The sequence below is a fragment of the Populus nigra genome, chromosome 17 (assembly GCF_951802175.1).
Source record: "Populus nigra chromosome 17, ddPopNigr1.1, whole genome shotgun sequence".
Classification (NCBI taxonomy): domain Eukaryota; kingdom Viridiplantae; phylum Streptophyta; class Magnoliopsida; order Malpighiales; family Salicaceae; genus Populus; species Populus nigra.
Window position 1 is genome coordinate 7320765 of NC_084868.1, and position 22264 is coordinate 7343028.

The 22264-nt window shown below is 31.5% G+C and overlaps 3 protein-coding genes across 3 annotated transcripts; 2 read left to right on the forward strand and 1 right to left on the reverse strand.

Moving 5' to 3' along the window:
- Positions 1–6097: 6097 nt before the first annotated feature.
- Positions 6098–6785, forward strand: LOC133677546 (polyubiquitin-like; the record flags this gene model as incomplete). The annotated part of the gene is made up of 1 exon (XM_062099625.1): positions 6098–6785. A coding segment is annotated over one exon (378 nt), but the record flags the coding sequence as incomplete, so codon positions are not given.
- A 97-nt stretch (positions 6786–6882) lies between these two features.
- On the reverse strand, positions 6883–10812 carry LOC133677107 (MLO-like protein 12). The gene is made up of 15 exons (XM_062098939.1): positions 10415–10812; positions 10249–10306; positions 9987–10153; positions 9623–9739; positions 9471–9531; positions 9075–9163; positions 8887–8961; positions 8705–8799; positions 8557–8606; positions 8309–8349; positions 8044–8214; positions 7904–7939; positions 7740–7807; positions 7582–7642; positions 6883–7460 (listed from the first exon to the last, which is right to left on the reverse strand). Exons 1-15 carry the CDS (start codon positions 10535–10537, stop codon positions 7236–7238), a joined length of 1437 nt encoding a protein of 478 aa, XP_061954923.1. The 5' UTR covers positions 10538–10812; the 3' UTR covers positions 6883–7235.
- Positions 10813–18347: 7535 nt separating this feature from the next.
- On the forward strand, positions 18348–20976 carry LOC133677448 (adenylosuccinate synthetase, chloroplastic). The gene is made up of 4 exons (XM_062099509.1): positions 18348–18767; positions 18883–19575; positions 19933–20244; positions 20548–20976. Exons 1-4 carry the CDS (start codon positions 18468–18470, stop codon positions 20716–20718), a joined length of 1476 nt encoding a protein of 491 aa, XP_061955493.1. The 5' UTR covers positions 18348–18467; the 3' UTR covers positions 20719–20976.
- Positions 20977–22264: the final 1288 nt, after the last annotated feature.

The window sequence follows — 22264 nt, forward strand, 5'->3', positions numbered from 1 at the left end:
TCGTTTTATAGGCTAAAGATCAAATTGTTATCCCTAAACTTTTTGGGGCTAAAGATTAGAAAACCTTATATCAATACTTGTTGAAAAACAAGTATTAAACCACTCATAATTTAGTCTCCAAGAGACTTTCCCAAGTGTTTAGAATGTCCCTTACACCTTCCACAATACTCTCTTAGTAGTGTAAATTGGAATAATAATTAAGCTTATTTGGAGGATTTTTGCCAATTCACACTTAACATTGTTTTTTTATGATTACAAGTGAAACAAGGGTATTAGAAGTTATTTTTTAGGAGTATGCTTGGGTCTTTGCCTTAGGAGTTCCACACCTATTTTGGCCAAGGGAAGGACTATTTATAGGTTTAGAAATGAAACTAATCGTTAGACATAGTTTTTTACCTGTTGGAGAATCGATTGGATCATTTTAGAATCGGTCAGACTATTTTGAAGAACCCTATATGTTTTTAGAAATTTTCCAGAAATAGACTAGTCATTTTGATAAATAGCTAGACTATTTTAAGAAATGATCAGACCGTTTTGGCTATGTCCAGTTCTGTCCTATTTTTGTGTTTTTTTTCTTTTCTTGGTTTTCTTTGGTCCTTTTGGGTTTGTTTATATTGTGTGGATATTACAATGTATCCTAAATAAGTTGAGTGCTATTTGGCAAAATTTTATTACAAAATCTTGATTAGTGAAATCGATAATTATTATATTTACAAGTTTTTTGTTCTTGACCTTCATGAATCATTTCCTTGTTTGATGAAATTTTGAATGTTGTAATCACGTTTAAATCATCACAAAAGTGTGTGCAATATAATATATATGAATTATGTTTTGCTTAACAATTAAAAACAAGATTAATGCATGTGGAACACAAGTATGTTTCATATAGCATATTAGCATCAACTTATTAAATCACTTAAGCATTATAGCATGACATTTAAAAGCTTCATAGCATATATCAAAACTATATCAAACCAATGTTTTATTATTGACATATAACATATTTTTAATTAATAAATTGGTTATTGACATATAACATATTACTTAATCAGTATGACATACATATATGCATGAATATATTCGTGTATTCATCAAAACTATATCAAACCAATGTTTTATTATTGACAGATAACATATTACTTAATTAATAACATCAATATTCAATGTTTATGCTATCATCAAAGCATAATTAACTCATCATTGTAGCTATAAGGCTAATAAAAGCAACATTAACAAAATTAACCAATGTTTTTTCTATAAGAAATGGTGACATGTTAAAAAAACATTTCCCTAAGTATAAGAAATGACTTATAAAGAAAGGTAACGTCAATTTTTAGTATGTCATGAATCTTTTTTCATTAAGGCTTCTAGTAATACATGGTGGATTGGTTTTGGTTCTACAATCTATATTATTATTATTATCATATAGGGCCTTTTGAGTCTAAGAAAGCCAAAGGAAAATAAGGAGACATCTATTTAGGAAACCAGATGCACTATGATGTTAAAGTTGTGGGGACTTTTAGATTAATTTTAAAATCTGAACTTATATTAGATTTGGAAAATATCATTTATGTTCCATCCTTTTTAGAAGTTTGATTTCAATTTCTAGAGTCTATAATGTTGATTATGTATTTTTTTTATGAAAATATTTTTAGTATTTTAAAAAATAAAAATTTTATTGCTGGTGGAACATTAATTAATGGTTTATATAGAATTGATCTAAACCCCACTTTTGAGCTCAACTATGTATCAATACATGTTGATTTTGGTATTAAAAGGAGCAAAATTGATGAGGATTCCTCTATGTTATGGAATACAAAATTAGGTCACATTTCTATTGAAAGAATTAAAAGATTAGTGAATTATGAAGTTTTAAACACTTTTAATTTCACTGATTTTAGTACTTGTGTAAATTGTATAAAAGGAAACCAAACTAACAAGACCACTAAAGGTGTTACGAGGAACTTAGAAATTTTAAAAATCATATATATTGAGCTTTGCAGACTATTTAATACTCCATGCTTGAATGGTCAGGGATATTACATCTCATTCATTAATCATCAATCTAGATTTATTTATCTATCTCTTACTTAATGAGGTTTAAGCATTTAATGCTTTTAAGACCTATAAGACTGAGGTAGAGAAACAAGATGAAATGACCATAAAGATTGAAAGGTCAGATAGAGATGGAAAATATTATGGTAGATATATAAAAAATAGATAAATATGATGTTCATTTATAAAGTTCCTTAAAGGAGAGGGTATTATTGTACAATATATAATGTCTGGCATACCACGACAAAATGATATAACTTAAAGAAGGAACCATACACTTATGGACATGGTAAGGAGCATGATTAGTAATTTTAATATACTATTATCCTTATGAAGTGAAGCATTAAAGATTGCTATGTATATTTTAAATAGAATTTTATCCAAAGTTATGTCTAAAACATCTTTTGAATTATAGAATGGATAGAAGCCCAATTTAAGTCATACATATATATGAGGTTGTCCTATTGAGGTAAGAATTTATAATTTCAACTAAAGAAATTGGACCTAAAAACAACCAATGAATATTTTGTTAATTATGCAATAAATTCTAAATGATATGTGTTTTATTATCCTTATCATAACACAAGAATAGTAGAGGAAAGAAATGCTAAATTTTATGAGGATATCAATTTTAGTGAGAGTAATTTTTTTTTTATAAGAATAGAATTTGAGGAAACACAATATTCAACTAAGTTGTATAAAGATAAAAGACAATTGGTTATTGTTCAAGAAAATCGTTTAGATAATATTGAACAACAACCAATTCATGAGCAATTAGTTCATGATAAGGTAAAACCACATGAGAAAGTTGAATTAAAAAGATCTTCATGAACAAGACCAATAATTTTTAATGACTATGTTGTATTCTTTCAAGAGTATGACTTTGATGTTAGACCTAAAGATGATCTAAATTTATTTTCATAAGCCCTGGATTGAGAAAACTCTACTATGTGGTATAATTTCATGAAAAAAAAATGGAGTCTATGTATAAAAATCAAGCTTAGGACCTCATCAAACTACCAGAAGGAACTAAAGTCATTAATTATAAATGAGTTTATAAAACTAAAAGAGATGCTTCTGGTAATATCGAGCGATATAAAGCTAGACTTGTGGCTAAAGATTATACTAAAAAAAAAGGCGAAAGCTACCATAAAACCTTCTCTCCAGTTTCTAAAAATGATTCATTTAGAATAATAATGGCATTCGTAGCTCATTTTGAATTAAAGCTACATCAGATGAATATGAAAACAACATTGCTAAATAAAGATTTAGATGAAGAGGTATATATGAATTCACCTAAAGTTTTTTGTGATGACACAAATGGCCATTTGGTTTGTAAGCTAAAGAAATCTATATATGGACTAAAACAGGTCTCCCAATAGTGGTATATTAAATTGTATAATGTTATAGTCTCATACGATTTTATTGAGAACATTATTGATATTGTGTATATATCTTAAGGTTAATAAGGGAAAATATATCTTTTTTGTCCTATATATAGATGATATTTTGATTGCAAGTAGTGACTTGGGTCTGCTATATGAAACAAAATAATTTTTTTTCTCAAAACTTTAATATGAAAGATTTGGGTGAAGCCTCTTAGTCATTGGCATAGAGATTCATGAAGACAGGTCTCAAAGAACATTACAATTGTCTCAAAAGACCTACATTGAAAAAGTTTTGGAAATGTTTAAAATGTCAAATTTCATAACTCCAGTAGCACCAATTATCAAAGGGGACATATTCAATTAGAATCAATGCTCATAAAATAAATTGGAAAAAGAACAGATGAGTAATATTCCCTATATATTTACAGTTTTAAAGTTTAATGTATGCATAAGTCTGTACAAAACCTGACTTGATATTTACAATAGGAATGTTGGGAAGGTTCCAAAGCAATCCAGGAATGAGTCATTAGAAAGCTACTAAGAAAATCATCATGTACTTACAAGGAACCAGGGATTACAAGTTGACTTATAGATATACTAATCACCTTGAGGTGATTGGTTATTCAGAATCGGATTTTGTTGACTATGTAAATACAAGAAAGTCTACTTCAAGATACATATTTCTTCTTATTGAATGAGCTATATCTTGGAGAAGTATTAAACAAACTATTATTGTTTTGTCTACTATGGAAGCATAACTCATTGCCTGCTATAAAACAACAACACATGCAATTTGGTTAAGGAATTTTCTTTTTGGTCTTAAAGTTTTCAATTTTATATCAAGGCCAATAAAGATATATTGTGATAATTTAGCTGCAGTTTTTTTTCTAAGAATAATAAAAGTGGAAGTCGAAACAAACATATCGACATAAAATGTCACATTATAAGAGAGAAAGTGAAGGAACATAAAGTGTTCGAGTGTGTTTGGTATTGCAGTAGCTGTTGTGATTGTGGTTTGAAAAAAGTTATTTTATAAAAAGTATTTTTAGTCGAGGTTGATTTGAAAAAATAGGTGTTTGGTTAAAACTGTGATTGAAATTGAGGTTGAACAAAAAGTAGTTTAATGTGTTTGGTTAAAAATGCTTTCAAAATTGGTATTATAAAATAATTTTAAAAAATATATATTAATATTGATGGTTTTTAATTTAAATATTATAGATTTAACTATTGTTATTATATCATAAAATAAATAATATTTTATATAAAATATTTTTTATTGTTCCATTAAAATATCTACAATTCCATCACGTTCATACATCCGACAAGGACTACAGTTTTTTTGGTTTCTTAAGCACGCAATAACATCAGGTAAAATATAATCAGGAACAAAATTGAGATTGCGATCAAATTCTGCAAATGCTACGTCATCAAGCAATCTTTGTCTAATTTATATAGTTTCATTGAATAATGTTAAACACTAGTTTTTCGAATAAAACACAATTAAAATAATAATAAATAATTTTTATTTTTTATTTTATTGGATCGAACCCGTTTCAATACATTTTAAGTTTTGGACCGGAAACGGTTCGGCCAGAATAGTGCAGCATGCTGCACTATTCATGTTAATTAATTAGTATGATATGCGAAGGCATGCAGCAGAGAGGCAGGAACATGAAGAGAAGCATGTAATTTCTGCTTTAACAAAACAGCGTTTTCAACACAGATAATGGTAGGGTCCACGCATAAAAATCACGGCTGATTTCATAACCAAACACTATGTTGTCAATGTTACATAACAAACGCAGCCGCATACGCTTAGCCAAACAGCCTCTTCATTGAGCATATTAGCATTGAGCTCATGTTTGCAAATCCCATGACTAAAGTATTGTCAACAAAATAATATAGAGATGGGTCTAGCTAAGTCATTTGATGTTTGAATTCATTTTATTTTAGTTAATTGTCTAGATATTTTTCTTTATGTTATTTTTAGAGATTAAAGTGATGTTTTATATAAATAAAGTATTGTTTATATGTGTTTGTGTGTGTTATAATATATAAAGTTGGATCTGAAAGACTTATTAGAAATTTATTCGTAAAGTTTATTCAATTATTAAGTATTTATTGTGAAGATGTAATATATTGTAATACATGAAAGGAAATACGTGATTATAAAATGTGATCTCTAAATTCATATGTTATATTTTTTTATTTAAGTGTGAATGTTTTTGCTTACTAGATATTTTGAATTTTATAAAAATATTATCACTTTAGATGGTGTTATATGAGCTATGTGAGATAATGTTGAAAAATATCCTTAAAGTGATCCAAATAACATGTAATTTTATGATGAAATAATTAAGTTATAATTAAAACTTAAATTTCATTGGACTGTAGTATTGAGCCAAACACATCCATGGATAAAAATATAAAAATTAAATTATATATATAAAAAATCTCTAATCTAAATAAAAAAATATTACAAAAAGTCTCTTGTTTCCATTCATATAATAACCCTAAATTTTAATATAAATTAGAAGATGTTTTATTATCAAGGATGCTAATTTTTCTGGACTATTACTTTAATACATAATCAGTTATAGCAATTTTTCGCATATTAAATTTATTTAATCTTACACTAACAAGAATAATAATGTTATGATAATGTTAAGTCCAAGATTCAGGACAAGGAAGGAATCCCTCCAGATCAGCAGAGGCTAATCTTTGCAGGGAAGCAGCTAGAAGATGGAAGGACCCTTGCTGATTATAATATTCAAAAGGAGTATACTCTTCATCTGGTGCTGCGTTTAAGAGGAGGGATGCAAATATTTGTCAAGACCCTAACAGGAAAGACAATTACTCTTGAGGTCGAGATCTCTGTTACAATAGACAACGTGAAAACCAAGATTCAAGATCAGCAGAGGCTTATCTTTGCTGGGAAGCAATTGGAGGATGGGAGAACTCTTGCGGATTATAATGTTCAGAAGGAGTCTACTTTCCATCTCGTGCTCCGTCCTCGTGGTGGTGATTTCTGAGTGTAATAATTGTCGTCTTCTTGTTTGGTTGTTCTTAGAAACTCGTTAGATTATGGTGATGTTAGTGTTTAAGTTGCTCTTTTGTTATTCTCTTTTCAATGCTCAGTTTCATGGGTATCGTTTTTCTTATTAATAGGAGTCTTTAATACTAGCATATAACCAGGATATCAAGGTCTTGGATCTTCCTAGATTGTTATCCACACATTTCGAACAATAGGAAATTATACTCCGACAAGTAAATCATGTCTCTTCTGTCAATTTTCAGTTCGATGATTGCTGTGTTTACTGGTTCCCCTATCTGGGGGTTTGAGTTTGGTGTCACCGCGTGATTCTATATTTTATAGATTTCTGACATGCCAAACTTGATTCTCTCTACTTAAATTGTTTGCATTCTGTGCTTGGGAGGAGAAGGTAACTTGGAATCGATGTTGCATTTCACATAACGCTTATGTTTTTCATCGTTCTCAAGTGACAATCACATAAAAGAAAAAAAAAATAGACTAATGGAGTTGCCTGCTACAGATTCAGCAACTGTGTTAACTAAATCACCCTAATAATTCCCAAACACATTTTATTTTCTAGATCATCAAAGGAGAAATCTGTCATGTCAATGTCACGCTGAAAATCGTTGGACTGTATAATTGGAGTGGGAATGGAGGTCAGTTCAAGAGCTTCTCAGTGTCTTCTTCTACACCATGTTTTAAGTGTTTGTGAGAACCTGAAATACTGAGGCTGTCCGTCTCCAGCCACCGGTTTCAAATTAAGACCTTAGTGATGCTTGTATTCCACCGGACTCGCCTCTGTAGTAATGCAGTGGATGAACAGGGGATATGGTATGCGATGGGGTGCCTGGTGCACTCGTTGCTGGTGTTACAGTGCCCGAGTGTCGATTCTGTTTAACGTGTTGTTTAGCAGTGTGGTGCCAATTTCTCAGCGCCTTGGCAAGTCGCTCATTGAAGATCGTTGGCCGCATGGTTGTACCCATCTGATTTAATAAAGTTAGATGATAACTCTATAATTCAATAAAACTGAGACTAAGGATAGATAATATGAGAAAACAATGCGATGATGATACAAGGCTGTGCATTGCAAGGCAGCAAGCATACCTGAGTTACCAACGCATACAAAGGAAGAGTCACATAGCTGCAAAAGAATTGAATTATTGCCCTGTTCTCAAATCAGAAAAAGCTTGTGTTATTTGCAAAATTCTAGATGGTTCGTCACAAGTGTGATTCAAAGCTGTTCTGATGAGGGAAAAGCTCACCACATTGTGATCCTCAAAATTAGATCTTCTGGATACTTGTGAAAGCAAGACTTCAACCCGAATTCATACTACAGAGTGAAGGGGAAGAAAGCCAAGAGTTAAATTTAGTTAGCGAAACCAATTGCCAGCAAAAAAAAAGAGTGATAAAGCCAAAAAAAACTTGCCCAAGTCCACGCAAAGAAAGCAAACTGGAAAGCATTCTGCATTCACAAAAATGGGCGGACAACAAAGAAAAAGTTAAGAAGAAATGGTTTCAATTTAAGGTTGATCACGAAGCATTGTAAATCGAAATGCACAGAGATACCTGAAAGAGAACGAAATTTATAAGATAAAGAAGTAGGCGTGGATGGTTGAACCAAAAGAGATCGTCCCCTGGTTGGACCACTGGGGTACCCTGCACCACCTGTGTGCCTTGAATCCTTAGACCCATCTGGGTTATAACAACCTGTAGCTTTGTACTCACCGATAAGATAACCTGTAATATAAAGAGTCCACATCAAGCTCGTGGATTTTCCAGTTTTGTAGAGTCAGTAATAGAATGACTAACTGGAATCAGATTTTCTGCTTACAATCAGCGGGATGAAAGGGAGCCATAGATAAGAATACCAGCCTGCCCATAACAAACGTTGTTTCAGTTTGGCTTGTGAAATCTTTTAGTTATATATTCGTGATAATGGCAATATGTAAAGAAAATTTGTTTTCTAATGGAAAAACACCATGGAAAGTGTTCGACTTCGATGCTACAAGAGAGCGCATTGCTAAAATCTTTGAGTCCACAAATGCATGATGTTCAAGAGAAATACTGATTTCAGCTCACCATATGTATTAAACAGTAGGAAAAGAACTGCAAAGAACCAGATGGTTGGGCTGCGAGCACGAAAAAGAAAGGTCATTTTCTTGAATTCTCTGTTACTCTCTCTTATCATTTTCAGGAAAGCTAATAATCAATATAGTGGATAGGTAACCTGATTCCAACCACAACTTTGAAATCCTCCTCAAGTGATCTTTTGATGTATGTCTGGAAATCGAACTTGATCTGACTCCGAGGTGCCAAATGTGCCTAGAGAGCAATTGCAAAACATAGCTTCTAAGTATTCAATGGAATCAGTTTTGTATTAATGGGCATCTGATATTAAAATTTACTTACAGTGATAAAGCCATGGCGTAGGGTCAGGTAATCCACCTTTGGAACTGATCTAAGAAATTGTCTGAAGAAACAGACCTGGGCAAATGGAAACTTACTCAAATGTGTTGCAATTGATTATTATCAAGGAGAGCTAGCCAATTGGAATTGTAAGAACAAAAAACCCAAAGAGAGTAAATTTTCTCACTTACAATCCACAGGAGAATTGGTGAGCGAGCCCAGAAGTTCAGATGCCTCCTTCCAAATGATGTCTCCCTTGCAAATCTAAACCTCTCCTGGTCTGCAGGATGCATTGAATAATAAATCTGTCATTGTTTCAGAAATTATATATTTGACTTTTATTTTTGTAGTTTAATCCTTTTCGTCCAGCTTTTTTTAATGAATAGAAAATGTTGGAAAAGAAGTAGATAAAATGTATAATTTGTCATGGTGGTCAAGAAATTCTCAACGGATTTTCTCCCATGTTCACCATTAATGTGACCATGCCATTTTGAAATCAAAGGAGAATATCAATCATCTTCCTTAACGCTAGAGATTTGCTGGAGGCCCGAAGGTGGCATTTCAGCATGTAATTGTATGATACCCACCATGTGAGAACTGGTAGTTAGATGTTGTCGTCTCTATTTCCCATTTCTTCCATTTCCTCATCTGCAATCCAACAACAGTAAACGAAACAACTAAATCCTTGTTCTAAATAATAATCGCACAAGAAAAAGAAAAAGAAACTGACTGTACATGCCTTTGCTCTGCTTAAGGTCAGAGTGATGATGCAACAAAGCACGTGGAAAGCCGCTAGAACAAAGATGAATATGTTAAGTTGCGTGATGCCGTCAGCTGAAACAAGAGAAACTTTACCCTGCAAAGATCAAGAGGTGCCATGGATTAACACCTTGCTTTGCTAAAACTTATCACCAAATCGAGTTCTTTTGTTCGTTTTTCTCTTGTATGTGCCCGCCGTGTTGCTTTTTTCATGAATAACTCTGAAGTTTTCTTGGCTTCAGGTGCAATTCATTTACAAATTCTTAGCGCACCAAATTATGAAAATTAAAGTCCGCGCCACCAAGATCACAGACAAATTACTTAAAAGAATCAAGGCAACATGCCTTCTCAGCACATTTGTCAGATCCCCCATTTTCATCCTCTGACGGATCCTTCTCTTGCTTCTTGCATGGATGCCAGGTAGCCCCTACAGACTTTGGTACACATATTTCTGAAATAGGTCCTTGTCCTATTGTTAGAAGCAATGACATGAATCCCAATAACATAAGCTCTGAGAAAGATATACACAAAGGCTAATTCAGTTCCTTGGAAGCCAAAACACCATTATAATATATGCACATATGCCTAATTTACGAGATTTCAGACCTGATTTGATCTTTTCAAGTGCCTCATAAAGAGCTCGTTTGCGTCTCTTTTTCAGCCACTGCATGCAAAGAACAAAGTGTGTGTGTGTGTGTATCGTTTGAGATATATTCGATCTTAACAAAGAAATTCAAACTATAGCCATTAGGTAGCTAACTTCAAGTCATACCTTTCCAATTAGATGAATGATGTGTTCAATAATGATTGAAATCAATACCATCACAAAACAAACAACTGCAACCGCCCATGTTGGAGTTTCCTCCAGAGATCGAGCTTTTACAGCCTCCACCATTTAGTGCTTTCAAGATTTTTATTTCCACTGCAACTCACTATGTCACAGAACCTTTATGCACGGAAGATTAGTCTCTCTCTCTCTCTTACTCTCTCTAATTCGTCTAAAGAAAATATAAGGTCCATTATTTAAAGACGTGTTTATAAATGAAGAAAAAGGGAACGTCCCATGCTATTGAATGGGAAGACTATATGATGAGGAAAGAGTGAAGGACGGCTGGGAGACCTAGACTTTGGAGTTTCGAGATGCGACGAGTGTGATTTTTTGAGGGTGGACTTTAGATTTACTAGAATGATCAGTAGCAGAGATTTGTGGTTACCTTTTTTGTATTTGTGGTTATCAAACTGGACTCGCGAGTTAAATACTATTGACTTAGTGCGTGATGCATTTACAAACCATGCATGACACTTTGATAGATAAGCATGATCGATACTAAAATCCATTTACTCAAAATTCCCATGTCTCATGGAAAGAGCATCCAGGAAAAAGACGACACATTATAAAAGCTTAAAAAAGATCAAAATTCATTGAAAAAAAAAGTTAGAAAGATTGTCAACCTATTTTTTTTTTAACTTGATTACATGTTAGCCCAAGTACATGCGTGTTTAATAAAATATCAAATCTAATTTTCTTGGACTTAACTTTGTTCCAAGCTCAGGTATTTATAGTTTTAGTAAGATATCAAACTTAACTCCTTTGGGCTTGACTACATTACAAACCTAAATGGTTATGGATCTAATAAGATATCAAACTTAATTTAATTTCCTGAGCTCGGCTACATAGTAGACCTAGGTATCTTTAGACCTATAGGAACACTAGACTCAATAGGATCATCCCAGATCCTAATGTACTATAGAGGAATCTAGAGTTGTCATCTCCCTATGTCTTCTGTCAATCAATATTAATGTTAAGTAAAAAAATCATCTAAGAGTTGGTTATATATCAATCAATATTAATGTTGATTATAAGGGTTGATCTCATCGACATTAATATTATATATAAAATGGTGTAGAGTCGTCTTCTATAGAGATGTGATATTCCTATCAGCATTTAATGTCGTGTAAAAAGACATTTACATCAACATTAATGTTGATATAAGAAACTTTTTCTTTACTTCGACGTGAATAAAGAAAAAACTTTGGACCCCTCGAACAAAAAAAAAATTCAAGGACCAAATGTTATAAATACTATTTGAATGACCTTGGTAACAAATTCACAATTTTTAGTCACTTATGATAGGTTCTCAGTATTCATCATACACGAGCTAAGATCGACCATTCTTATTCTTAGAATTTAATATTTATTTATTATTTTTCACTATAAAATCATTGATTTAACTAACAAATGATCTAAAAAATCACACCTATAAGGATTGTCATGTAGAAATCCATGCCCTTGTCATTAACCCTCTAGGCCATCAATTCAAAAAAAGAGAAAATTAATATAAACAAATAATTATCAATTATCCAAACACTTAAAAATTCAAGTTCCTAACATATTGAATTCCATAGCAATCCATTATTATTTAGCCAGAACACGGAATAGGAGAGACACACCTAAATAGCGAACATTTTTTTTTTAACATACATCAACGTACACCGTGACACCACCAAATAAATATACACGAGATGACTTATAAAATAAATGCACTTGATAGTGTTATAATTGTGAACCAGCGCTAGACAAGTAATAGAAATTAAAGGTATGATGGAACAAATATTTCATAACGAAAAAAAAAGTTGTGTTGGCAATCCAAAACTTAGAGACTGAACAAAATAATTTATAGCAATTTACAGTGTTTTCTGATGAAAGATACAGTGCTTTCGCCACATAATTTAGCTTTTCAGTTAATAAAAAGAAAAAAAATTACAAAGCTAAATTCTCTACCAACTTAATATTAAAAAAAAACCAACAAAGATAATTTTGGAAGGAAAAAAACCCATGAGAAAAAACATTGTAGCAATTGACAATGTTTTGTGAGGAAAACTATAACACTTTTCCCAATAAAATAAAATAAAAAACATTTAGAGAAATATTGTAATAATCCACAGTGTTTTGTGAGAAAACCTACAACGCTTTCCTCATATGATTTAGTTTTATTGTAATTATAATTCTTAACCAGCTCAATATTAAAAAAAAAATCGACAAAGATAATTTTGGAAAAAATCATAAAAAAATCACATGGAAAAACACTGCAATAATTCACAGTGTTTTAAAGAAGAAAAATTACAAAGTTAAATTCTTAATCAGCTCAATATTAAAAAAAAAAATCGATAGAGATAATTTTATAAAAAAAATAACAAAACAAACACCAAAAAAAGGGAAAAAAAATCATGTTGGAAACACTGTAACAATTCACAGTGTTTTGTGATGAAAGCTATAGTGCTTCCCCATATGATTTAGCCTTATTTGTAATAACTTGTAATTGTAATTCACAAACAACTCAATATTAAAAAAATAAAATTAAAATGGATAATTTGAAAAGAATTATAAAAAAAATCATATGGAAAAAAACACTGTAGCAATGGACAGTAATTTTCAAAAAAAGTTATAGTGTTTTCCTCACATATTGTAACTGTAATTTTTAACCAGCTCAATATTAAAAAATAAAATAAAATAAAGATAATTTTGAAGGAAAAAAAACCATGCGGAAAAACACTATAGCAATCAACAATGTTTTAAAGAAAAAAATTACAAAACCAAATTCTCAATCAACTCAATATTAAAAAAAAATCAACAAATATAATTTTGAAAAATAAAGAAATAAAATAAAAAAACTAAGTGGAAAAACATCGCAGCAATCCACAGTATTTTTTAAAAAAAAATTACAAAGCAAAAATTTTAACCAGGTCAATATTTAAAAGATAAAATCAACAAAAATAATTTTGAAAAAAAATAAATAAAAAAAAATAAAAAAAATTGAAAAAAAATAATTTTATAAAAAAAACCAACAAAAAAATCACTATAGATTATTGTTGTAATCATAATAAAATAATATGTGTGGAATGTGAAAAGAGAAGAAGAATGATTCCTCGCGATATTAGTTAATATATCCATTGCCAACATACACCAACATATTGCCGCAGCAGTGGACAACAATTGCGCCCGCCTTTGAAAACAACAGTGGGGAGATCGCTTGAAAACAAAAAATAACACTATTTTCGGATGCTCAAACGCGCTTTCTTTTGACTAACATTAAAATAAAATAAAACCAATCATCTCTTCATTCCTGTTCTTTTTCTCAAACCCGCAACTCTCCAATTCTTACAAGAGGCTGCTTGTTTTTTCATATGAAATTGCTTTTGAATATGTTGAATATATGTTTGACATAAACAAATATTAAATTAGTATTTTTTTTAGTGTTTTTTATAATTTTAGTGTACTAATATTAAAAATTAAAAAAAAATACTTAAAAAAAACATTATGAATTATAATATCAATTATTTTTAACTGTGAGGCATTGGAATCGGAAAGTTTGACTAAATAAATGTTGCGTTGAAAAAAGTCATGACGGGCACTGGAAGTTTGGACCGGTCATTTGGACGTTGAAGTGTTTATTTGACGTTGACCAGGCAAAAATAACGAAATATTTGAATTGGAAGTTTATATTTAGTCTGTCTAAGACAAATTCAAAACCATGCGGAACAGAAATTTAATAAAAATAGAAGAGAAAAAACCGTCCAAGTTTCAGAAATAAAGCATAAAAAGAAAACAATGGCTTTCCGCCGTGGTTTTTACTTTTAGGAGCAAACGTTCAGTTAGGGAAGATGAACTTTGGCCGGTGGCGTATTAAGCAAAAGGCTTTGACATTAACAACTATCGTTTGAAAGTGCTGGCGTTGATTTGGTATTGATGTTAGACTTCAATCCTATATAAAACAATTTAGAATTTTGTGAAGTCTTTTTATTTTCTGTAAAGTTAGAAATTATTTTTTAACCAAAGTTTTTTTTAATACAGAGCATTAACATGGATGAAAAATTGAAAGAAAAAAAACCCTATTGATATACTTTTATGAAATCCAAATAAAATTTTATCGTGTGCATAAATAACTAATAACATTCTATTAGTTACTTTATTAAATCCACTTAAAAAAAGAAATAGATACAAGAAAGATAAAGAAAACTTAGATGAAAATATTCTTATCATTAAAAAAAAATACAAGTTTTTCTTGTAGTTTATATAATAAGAAGTTGAATACATATAAATAAGTCTAAATAAAGTGGGCTTTGATTTTATGCCACGTGTTTATGCTAAGTTAGACTCGGGCCCGGATTTAAGCTTTATATAAAATTAAGTTTTTTAACTAATTTGTTAGATAATAAAATAATTAGTTTTTGTCAACCTATTTTGGACTTGGATTTGAGTTTGTTTTAAAAAATTTAGTCATAAAAAGCTATTTTTTCCCAACCTATTTTATTTATCTTGTCATTGAATAAAGAGTCTAAACATCTTTTTCTTTAACTTAAATGTTTTTATTTATAAAAAAAAGTCAGATTTTAAAGTCAAACAAACTTTTAACTTGAATATTTTGTTTTATAAAGAATAATTAAGGTTAATAAATAGTAAAAATTAATTTTAACACTAATTCTACATCATTTATGGTTTTAAAATTCATTATAAAAGGAAGTTGGGAATAGCATTTTATACACAATCTGTTTTTACTCTTCTTCACCTTAATTTTTTAGATTACCTTTCTTAGTTTTAAGCTTTTTTTTTTCTTCTACTTTAGAGCTTATGTTCTGTTATATTGTAAGGATATTTTGAGTTATTTCCATGAGTTTGTGAACTTTATTTAGGAGTAAAACCAAATAAGGTGATATTATTGAAATTTTAGGAGTTTTATTAAAATCATATTATTTCCATTAAGAGATGAGTAATAAGATCTTAAGGACAAAGAATTGATCTTTAATAACAATTTTTTTTTTCATCTATATCAAATTTAATTACTTCAACAAGTAAGTATCGTTAAAAATATATTTAAGTTTTGTTTATGCAATTTCATTCAGACATGCTTGTAGTGTTTTAAGGTTGTAGTTTGACGGTATTTATATACTCATATCTTGTAGTTAAATTAAACAAACAAATAATCTAAATTGACATTAAGTTTTATCTTCATATCACTAGTAATAATTACAACAAACTTAAGACTTTATCACCTAGTCTTTTGTTTAGTTTATACATTTAAATTTCTAAAAACTAGTTTAATAAGTTAGGAGGCTTTTAGCAACTTTAAACTTAAATTAAAGTTTAACAATTTATTTATATTTATATGAAAAAAAAACATATTGAAATGATGTGTGTTAAATATATATCATTTGAACTAAACAATTAAAATGTTATTAAATCAACTATCTTACTTATAAAACTTTTATTTGTTAAATTGTTTAGTTTTACGTGGTTGTTATATAATTTTAAATTAGATATTTCATACTTGCATTTGAGAAGCCAAAATTTTAATTCTAAATATTTGGCTATTGTTTATATAAAAATTATCATGATTTTAACTTAAGATTTGATTGTCGTAATGAATGATGTTTCAGCAAATATCATCACCTTTTGAGATACATGGTAAGAAACTTGAAAAGTTTAATGGAATGAACTTCAAGAGATGACAATAAAAAATGGTATTCTACTCTTGGTTAAAAGAGCGCTAAAACTATCATATAATAAATCTGATCCCATTATTGTTGTAACTATGGACACATGAAATCATAACAATTTTATATGCCAAAACTATACCTTAAATGGATCGGACAATATAATTTATGATATGTACAGTTCAATTAAAAGTGTATAGGCATTATAAAAAACTTTGGATAAAAAACATAAGGCTAAAGATGTTGGTATGAAAAATTCATAGTCTGCAAATTTCTAGATATCAAGATGGTGTATTCAAGGACCATGAAATGTCAAGCTCAAGAGTTTTAACTTATCTTGCATGGTATTCATGCTGAAGATATGGTTTTGAGTGAATTCTTCTAAGTGTTTGCAATTATTAAAAATTATCACTATATTGAAAAGACTTTAAAGAATACAGGAAGTATAAACACAAGGAAATGAAAATTAAAGATCATATTTTGAGGTTCATAATAGAAGAGGATAGCAGGTTATTTAATACGAGAGCTTATACTTCTTTAATGGCCTAAAAAAACATATAGTTAAACAAGTGGCAAATACCCACAATAAAAACTAAAAGAAAAGGATTATTGTGAAAGGAAAGGGAATTACCAATAAATTCAAAGGAAAATGTTTTATATACACTAAGATTGAACAGTTAGACAAGGATATAAAAAATAAGGGTCAATAAAGAAACCCTAAAAAAAATAGGATTGTTCAAGTCAATATTGCCGAGGTTGATCACCTCATAAATGAAGTTTTGAAAATGAATATTTGTCTGATGTTATTTTCAAAGTCAACCTAATCAATAATCTTGAGTAGTGGGGGTGTTTATACTAGTACAACAAGGTATGCATACGCTGAAAAAATAATATTTTCCTCTTATAAAGAAGTGGGTGATGAATATTTGTACAAAGAGAATTCATCAACCTCTAGGATATTGAGCATCAAAAATTTCATATTGAATATGACTTCGAAATAAATTCTTTCCCTCAACAATAAACTTCATGTTACTAATATTAAAAAGAACTTAGTATCTGACTCATTATTGAACAAATATGATTTTAAAATGATCTTTGAGAATAATAAATTTATACTAAATAAAAATAAGATGTTTGTAAGATAAGAATATCTTTGTGATGACCTCTTTAAAATTAATATAATAACTAAAAAGAACAAGGATAATAATAATAATAATAATAATAATAATATATCCTTAAACAATCATGTAAAAGATTAAAATACTCTCAACCCTAAGGCTTCTTATTTTTTCTTCATAAAGTAAAAATATAATTTCACTATAGTAATGAATAGTATTTTTTATTTGTATGTAAAATAATTTCTCTACACTTTTTAGAATATTTGTAATTAATAATTTTTAGATCCCTCCACTTGAACCATGCATTTCTTACCACATTTCACACAACAATAGTTCAAAGTTATAAAGAGATGGCATCCCCTGAATAATTCTCTAATTTTCCCCACATGTTTTACCTCACCTCCTTCCACAAGATCATAACCATTGTTTCATCATTGCATGCCCCATGCCCTCCCCCCTTAACTTTCAGGCAATTAAATCCATTTTCCTCTTTCTTGAAGGACACGAGGAGCAGAAGAGCCTTGGTTTCGTGCATTGCTTCCTTGCAATGGGAGTTCGTGAAAGTATTCTAATCTTGGGATCAAATGCATTCAAGCAAGATATACTTTTGCCATTGAATCCCAAAATTTCTTCATTTGCTTTGATGGGTTTTAAAGAGAAGAAAATATTGGAAATTGAATCTTGAGGAGGCTTTTTTGGTATATAAATTATAATTGAGATTATGGGTTCTTGATGGTGTTAAGGGTGATCATGAAAAATTAAAAAAAAAATGAGAGACTTTAATTTTAATCTTTAATGTGAGAATTTAGGGTTAGAGTTACGATTTAGAAATTTCTAAATAGAGGATATGTATAATTTAATTATTTGTTTAATTTATAAATCTTGGTAGATTAAAGATATAAAATGTTATTTTTAAAATAATATAGATAAAGTAAAAATAAAAAATATATTGTATTAGTTTTTTTTTTGCAATTTATCTTAATTAATTACATTTTAGGAAAGGTCAAATCACCCTCAGAAGTCTGATTGACTGTCACAAATCCCAGCGTACAATCAACGCCGAATCCCACACATCACCACCTCACCCATTCCTTCTCTCACCCGCCCGTCACTCAATCACTCCCCTCTCCCATAAACCCTTCGCCCCTCAAAAAAGAGCGCCTCCCTTTCCTTCCTTTTCTTGAACTCCAACTCTGCTACTTCTTAGTTTTCGCTATGAACCTCTCCTCTCTACGCCTTGAATCCAACCCTAGGTGGTCCTACCATGCCGCCCACTTCCCGGCCCACCACGGGCTCAACCCCAGCATCCGAAGAAACTTCGTATCATGCTCGTCCATCAAACCCTCTGCCTCTTCCTCCTTAAGTGTTGCCGAGTCATTCACTAGAGACTCAGCTAGTCGAATTGAATCATTGAGTCAAGTTTCCGGCGTCTTAGGCTCCCAATGGGGTGATGAAGGCAAAGGCAAACTGGTCGACATCTTGGCCGAACATTTCGACATAGTTGCTCGCTGCCAGGTTTTGCTTCATACCCATCTCACTTATAGAACTGAATTATTTTTACTTCAAATATCTACTGGGATTTCTGTTTTTTCTGTTTTTTTAATTTATTGAAGTTACGGTTAATTTGCAGGGCGGAGCGAATGCCGGCCACACTATTTATAACTCGGAAGGAAAGAAATTTGCATTACACCTTGTTCCTTCTGGAATTCTTAACGAGGATACTCTTTGTGTAATTGGGAATGGGGTTGTTGTCCATTTGCCAGGTTTGTTTAAGGAAATTGATGGGTTAGAAGCTAATGGGGTTTCTTGTACGGGTAGAATATTAGTGTCTGATCGTGCACATCTGTTGTTTGATTTTCATCAAGAAGTAGATGGGCTTAGAGAAGCTGAGCTAGCGAAATCTTTTATTGGGACTACTAGGAGAGGGATTGGACCATGCTATTCGAGTAAGGTGATTAGGAATGGGATTAGAGTATGTGATTTGAGGCATATGGATACTTTTCCTCAAAAGCTTGATACTCTGTTGTCAGATGTTGCTTCGAGATTTGAGAGTTTTAAATATGGTCCTGAAATGCTTAAGGAAGAAGTTGAGAAGTATAAGAGGTTTGCTGAAAGGTTGGAGCCGTTCATTACTGATACAGTACATTTTATGAACGAGTCCATTGCAAAGAAGAAGAAAATTTTGGTTGAAGGTGGTCAAGCTACCATGTTAGATATTGATTTTGGAACTTACCCTTTCGTGACTTCCTCGAGCCCATCAGCTGGTGGGATCTGTACTGGTCTTGGCATTGCCCCCCGAGTTGTTGGTGATCTCATTGGAGTGGTAAATAGATACTTCCTTTGGTTATTTTAATCTTTTTTTCTTACTACGTTTTAGAGCCTTTTTGTCCTTCTCTTTTGTATTATTAGTGTGCTGGTGATTTCTACTAAGAATTCATATTTTAGCACAAGAGATTTTCATAGTATACATGATAGTTCTATTGCTTTCTTCCTAAGAAAGATTTTCCTGTTAGGAGATTTAGATGAAGCTTTTTGGAAAATGCATTGATAACATTTGCCTTTTAAGTTGAAAGAATACAAGGAATGTGTATTGATTATAGTACTAATAGATAAATAGTAACAGATAAGTTGGAATGGCTTATGATGCTCATTCTAGCTTGTTGCATCAATTTGCTTGCAGGTAAAAGCTTACACTTCAAGGGTTGGTTCTGGTCCCTTTCCTACTGAGATATTGGGTCAAGGTGGTGACCTCCTAAGGTTTGCTGGGCAGGAGTTTGGAACAACTACTGGTCGACCTCGTCGTTGTGGTTGGCTTGATGTAGTTGCGTTGAAGTATGTTTGTCAGATTAACGGCTTTTCTTCTCTAAACCTCACCAAACTCGACGTGTTGTCAGAATTCTCTGAAATCCAGATAGGTGTTTCTTATAAACAAATTGATGGTACACCAGTGGAATCATTTCCAGGAGATCTCTGTCTCCTTGAACAATTAAAGGTAACCTTATCCTTTCCCATTTTCAGATTATATTATAACCAGCCAAGTTTATGAATAAAATGGGCATAGTGGACGAAAAGCCATGTTCCAACTGTTCTTTCTTCATTTTATTGTGGTCCCAGCTGTAAAAGCAGTTTTAGTTAATGTTCAGGATAAATTTCATCATCGAAAGATTTGAAATTGCAACAGTATAATACAAATATCTATATCTTATGCACAACTGTAAAAGGAGCATTTTTATGTTACACTCTCATCAAGTGTCCTGTGGAACTCTCTAATTCATGTGCTTCCAATGCTGTTCAGGTGGATTATGAAGTCTTACCTGGATGGAAGAGTGATATTTCTTCCATCAGAAAGTATGCGGACCTTCCAAAGGCTGCACAGCAATATGTGGAGAGGATAGAGGAGCTTGTTGGTGTACCTATTCATTACATTGGTATTGGGCCGGGACGTGATGCTCTCATATACAAATAATATGATCATATCTAGATGTTCTGGGGGGTTTTCATGTTCATGCAGGTGAGATGAAACTCATTACCTTAGCACATTTAATCCCGATTATGATGCGGCCTTTTTTTCTGGGCGAAAGCCAGGATTGTTAAAAAAATGAATTTTGATAACTGTTCTGTACTATCCATTTGAAGTTCACTTTGTATCGCATGTTCAATAATTTTGACACATACGCTAATGTTTTATCGTTTACCTCTATTTTAAAAATTAAGTTTGAAGGCAGCTATCAAAGGTTCTTCATTATAGTTCCCACAAATTACTTTAGCTTTCATATTAAGCACTAGTTGCATTCATAATTCCACAAAACTGTATATTTTAAGTGATGCAGAGAAATCTTACTGGTGTTATGGATGGAAAAACTGAATTGGGCGTATCATTTTAGAGCATCCCTGCCATCCCTCCTGGACCTAAATACAATTTAAACACCTTGAACCGAATTCAGAACCTGCAGGAGGGGAAAAAAAGAAAAAGAGAATAGATAAACCACCCATTCATTCTTTATTTTGTCATTTCTTTACCGATTCTCCACCGCTCATTGAAGCAGCAGGGGTGTGCGGCGTGATATGGTACTGACGGCGATATATATTTGTTTGGGTGAATTACCTAGTATTTTCCTGCATTGAATCCACGAAATTGAGCACCAATTTTCTAATAGAATGACAATACTTTGTTCGCTGGATAGCAACTGAAGTTGCCTTACTATTCTGAAACAGGCCTTTAAAGGGTTTGAGCCTATGTATCTATCATGCTTCATTCGTTAGGGACTCTTGTACACGTTCTCTACTTGGCTTTTGTTTGGGAATCTCAAATTAGTCCCGAACCTTTTCACCAATTCTTTATGGGATCCTAAACTAATTTTTTTCTATATTAGACACCCAAGTATCAACCTAGAACCCATTCTTAAACCTTGTTGCAAGATTCAACCAAATTTGATGATTCTTTGCGTTAAATTTTCATTAAGATGAGCTCCATGTTCTGAAAGCACAGGCAGACGCATGTTTCTGGCCCTCATGTAGGTTCTGTTAAGTGATTCAGTGAGACGCCCGATCAAAAGCTGGATCCCGTCGATATCAGATCGTGAACCATCTTCTCAGGGAACAAGAAAATTTGATTTGGTTCATTACGAACCAACCATAAAATTTACCTGCAATGGCTTAAGATAGGATGAAATTTTCAGTGATAACATAGATTGTGAAATCCTGTATCGATTACAGATACAAATAACCAAACCAACAAGTTTCATGCTTCTATATGAGAATGGTCAAAGAGTCAAAGTTCTTAGACACAACATTTTTCTTTGACTATCAAAAAGCATCCCAACAAAAGTAAAGCTGTCAGCTGAGCAGACCAGAACAAGGGCACGTCTTTGTATGCAAAATTGTTAGTGTTGGGTAAATTAAATATAGTTGAAAGAATTAGGCGATTGAAAGAATTAGGCAAATAAATGCAATTAAAAATTTTATTTTTTATATTTAAATTATCAACTAAAATCAATAATAAAAATGATAAC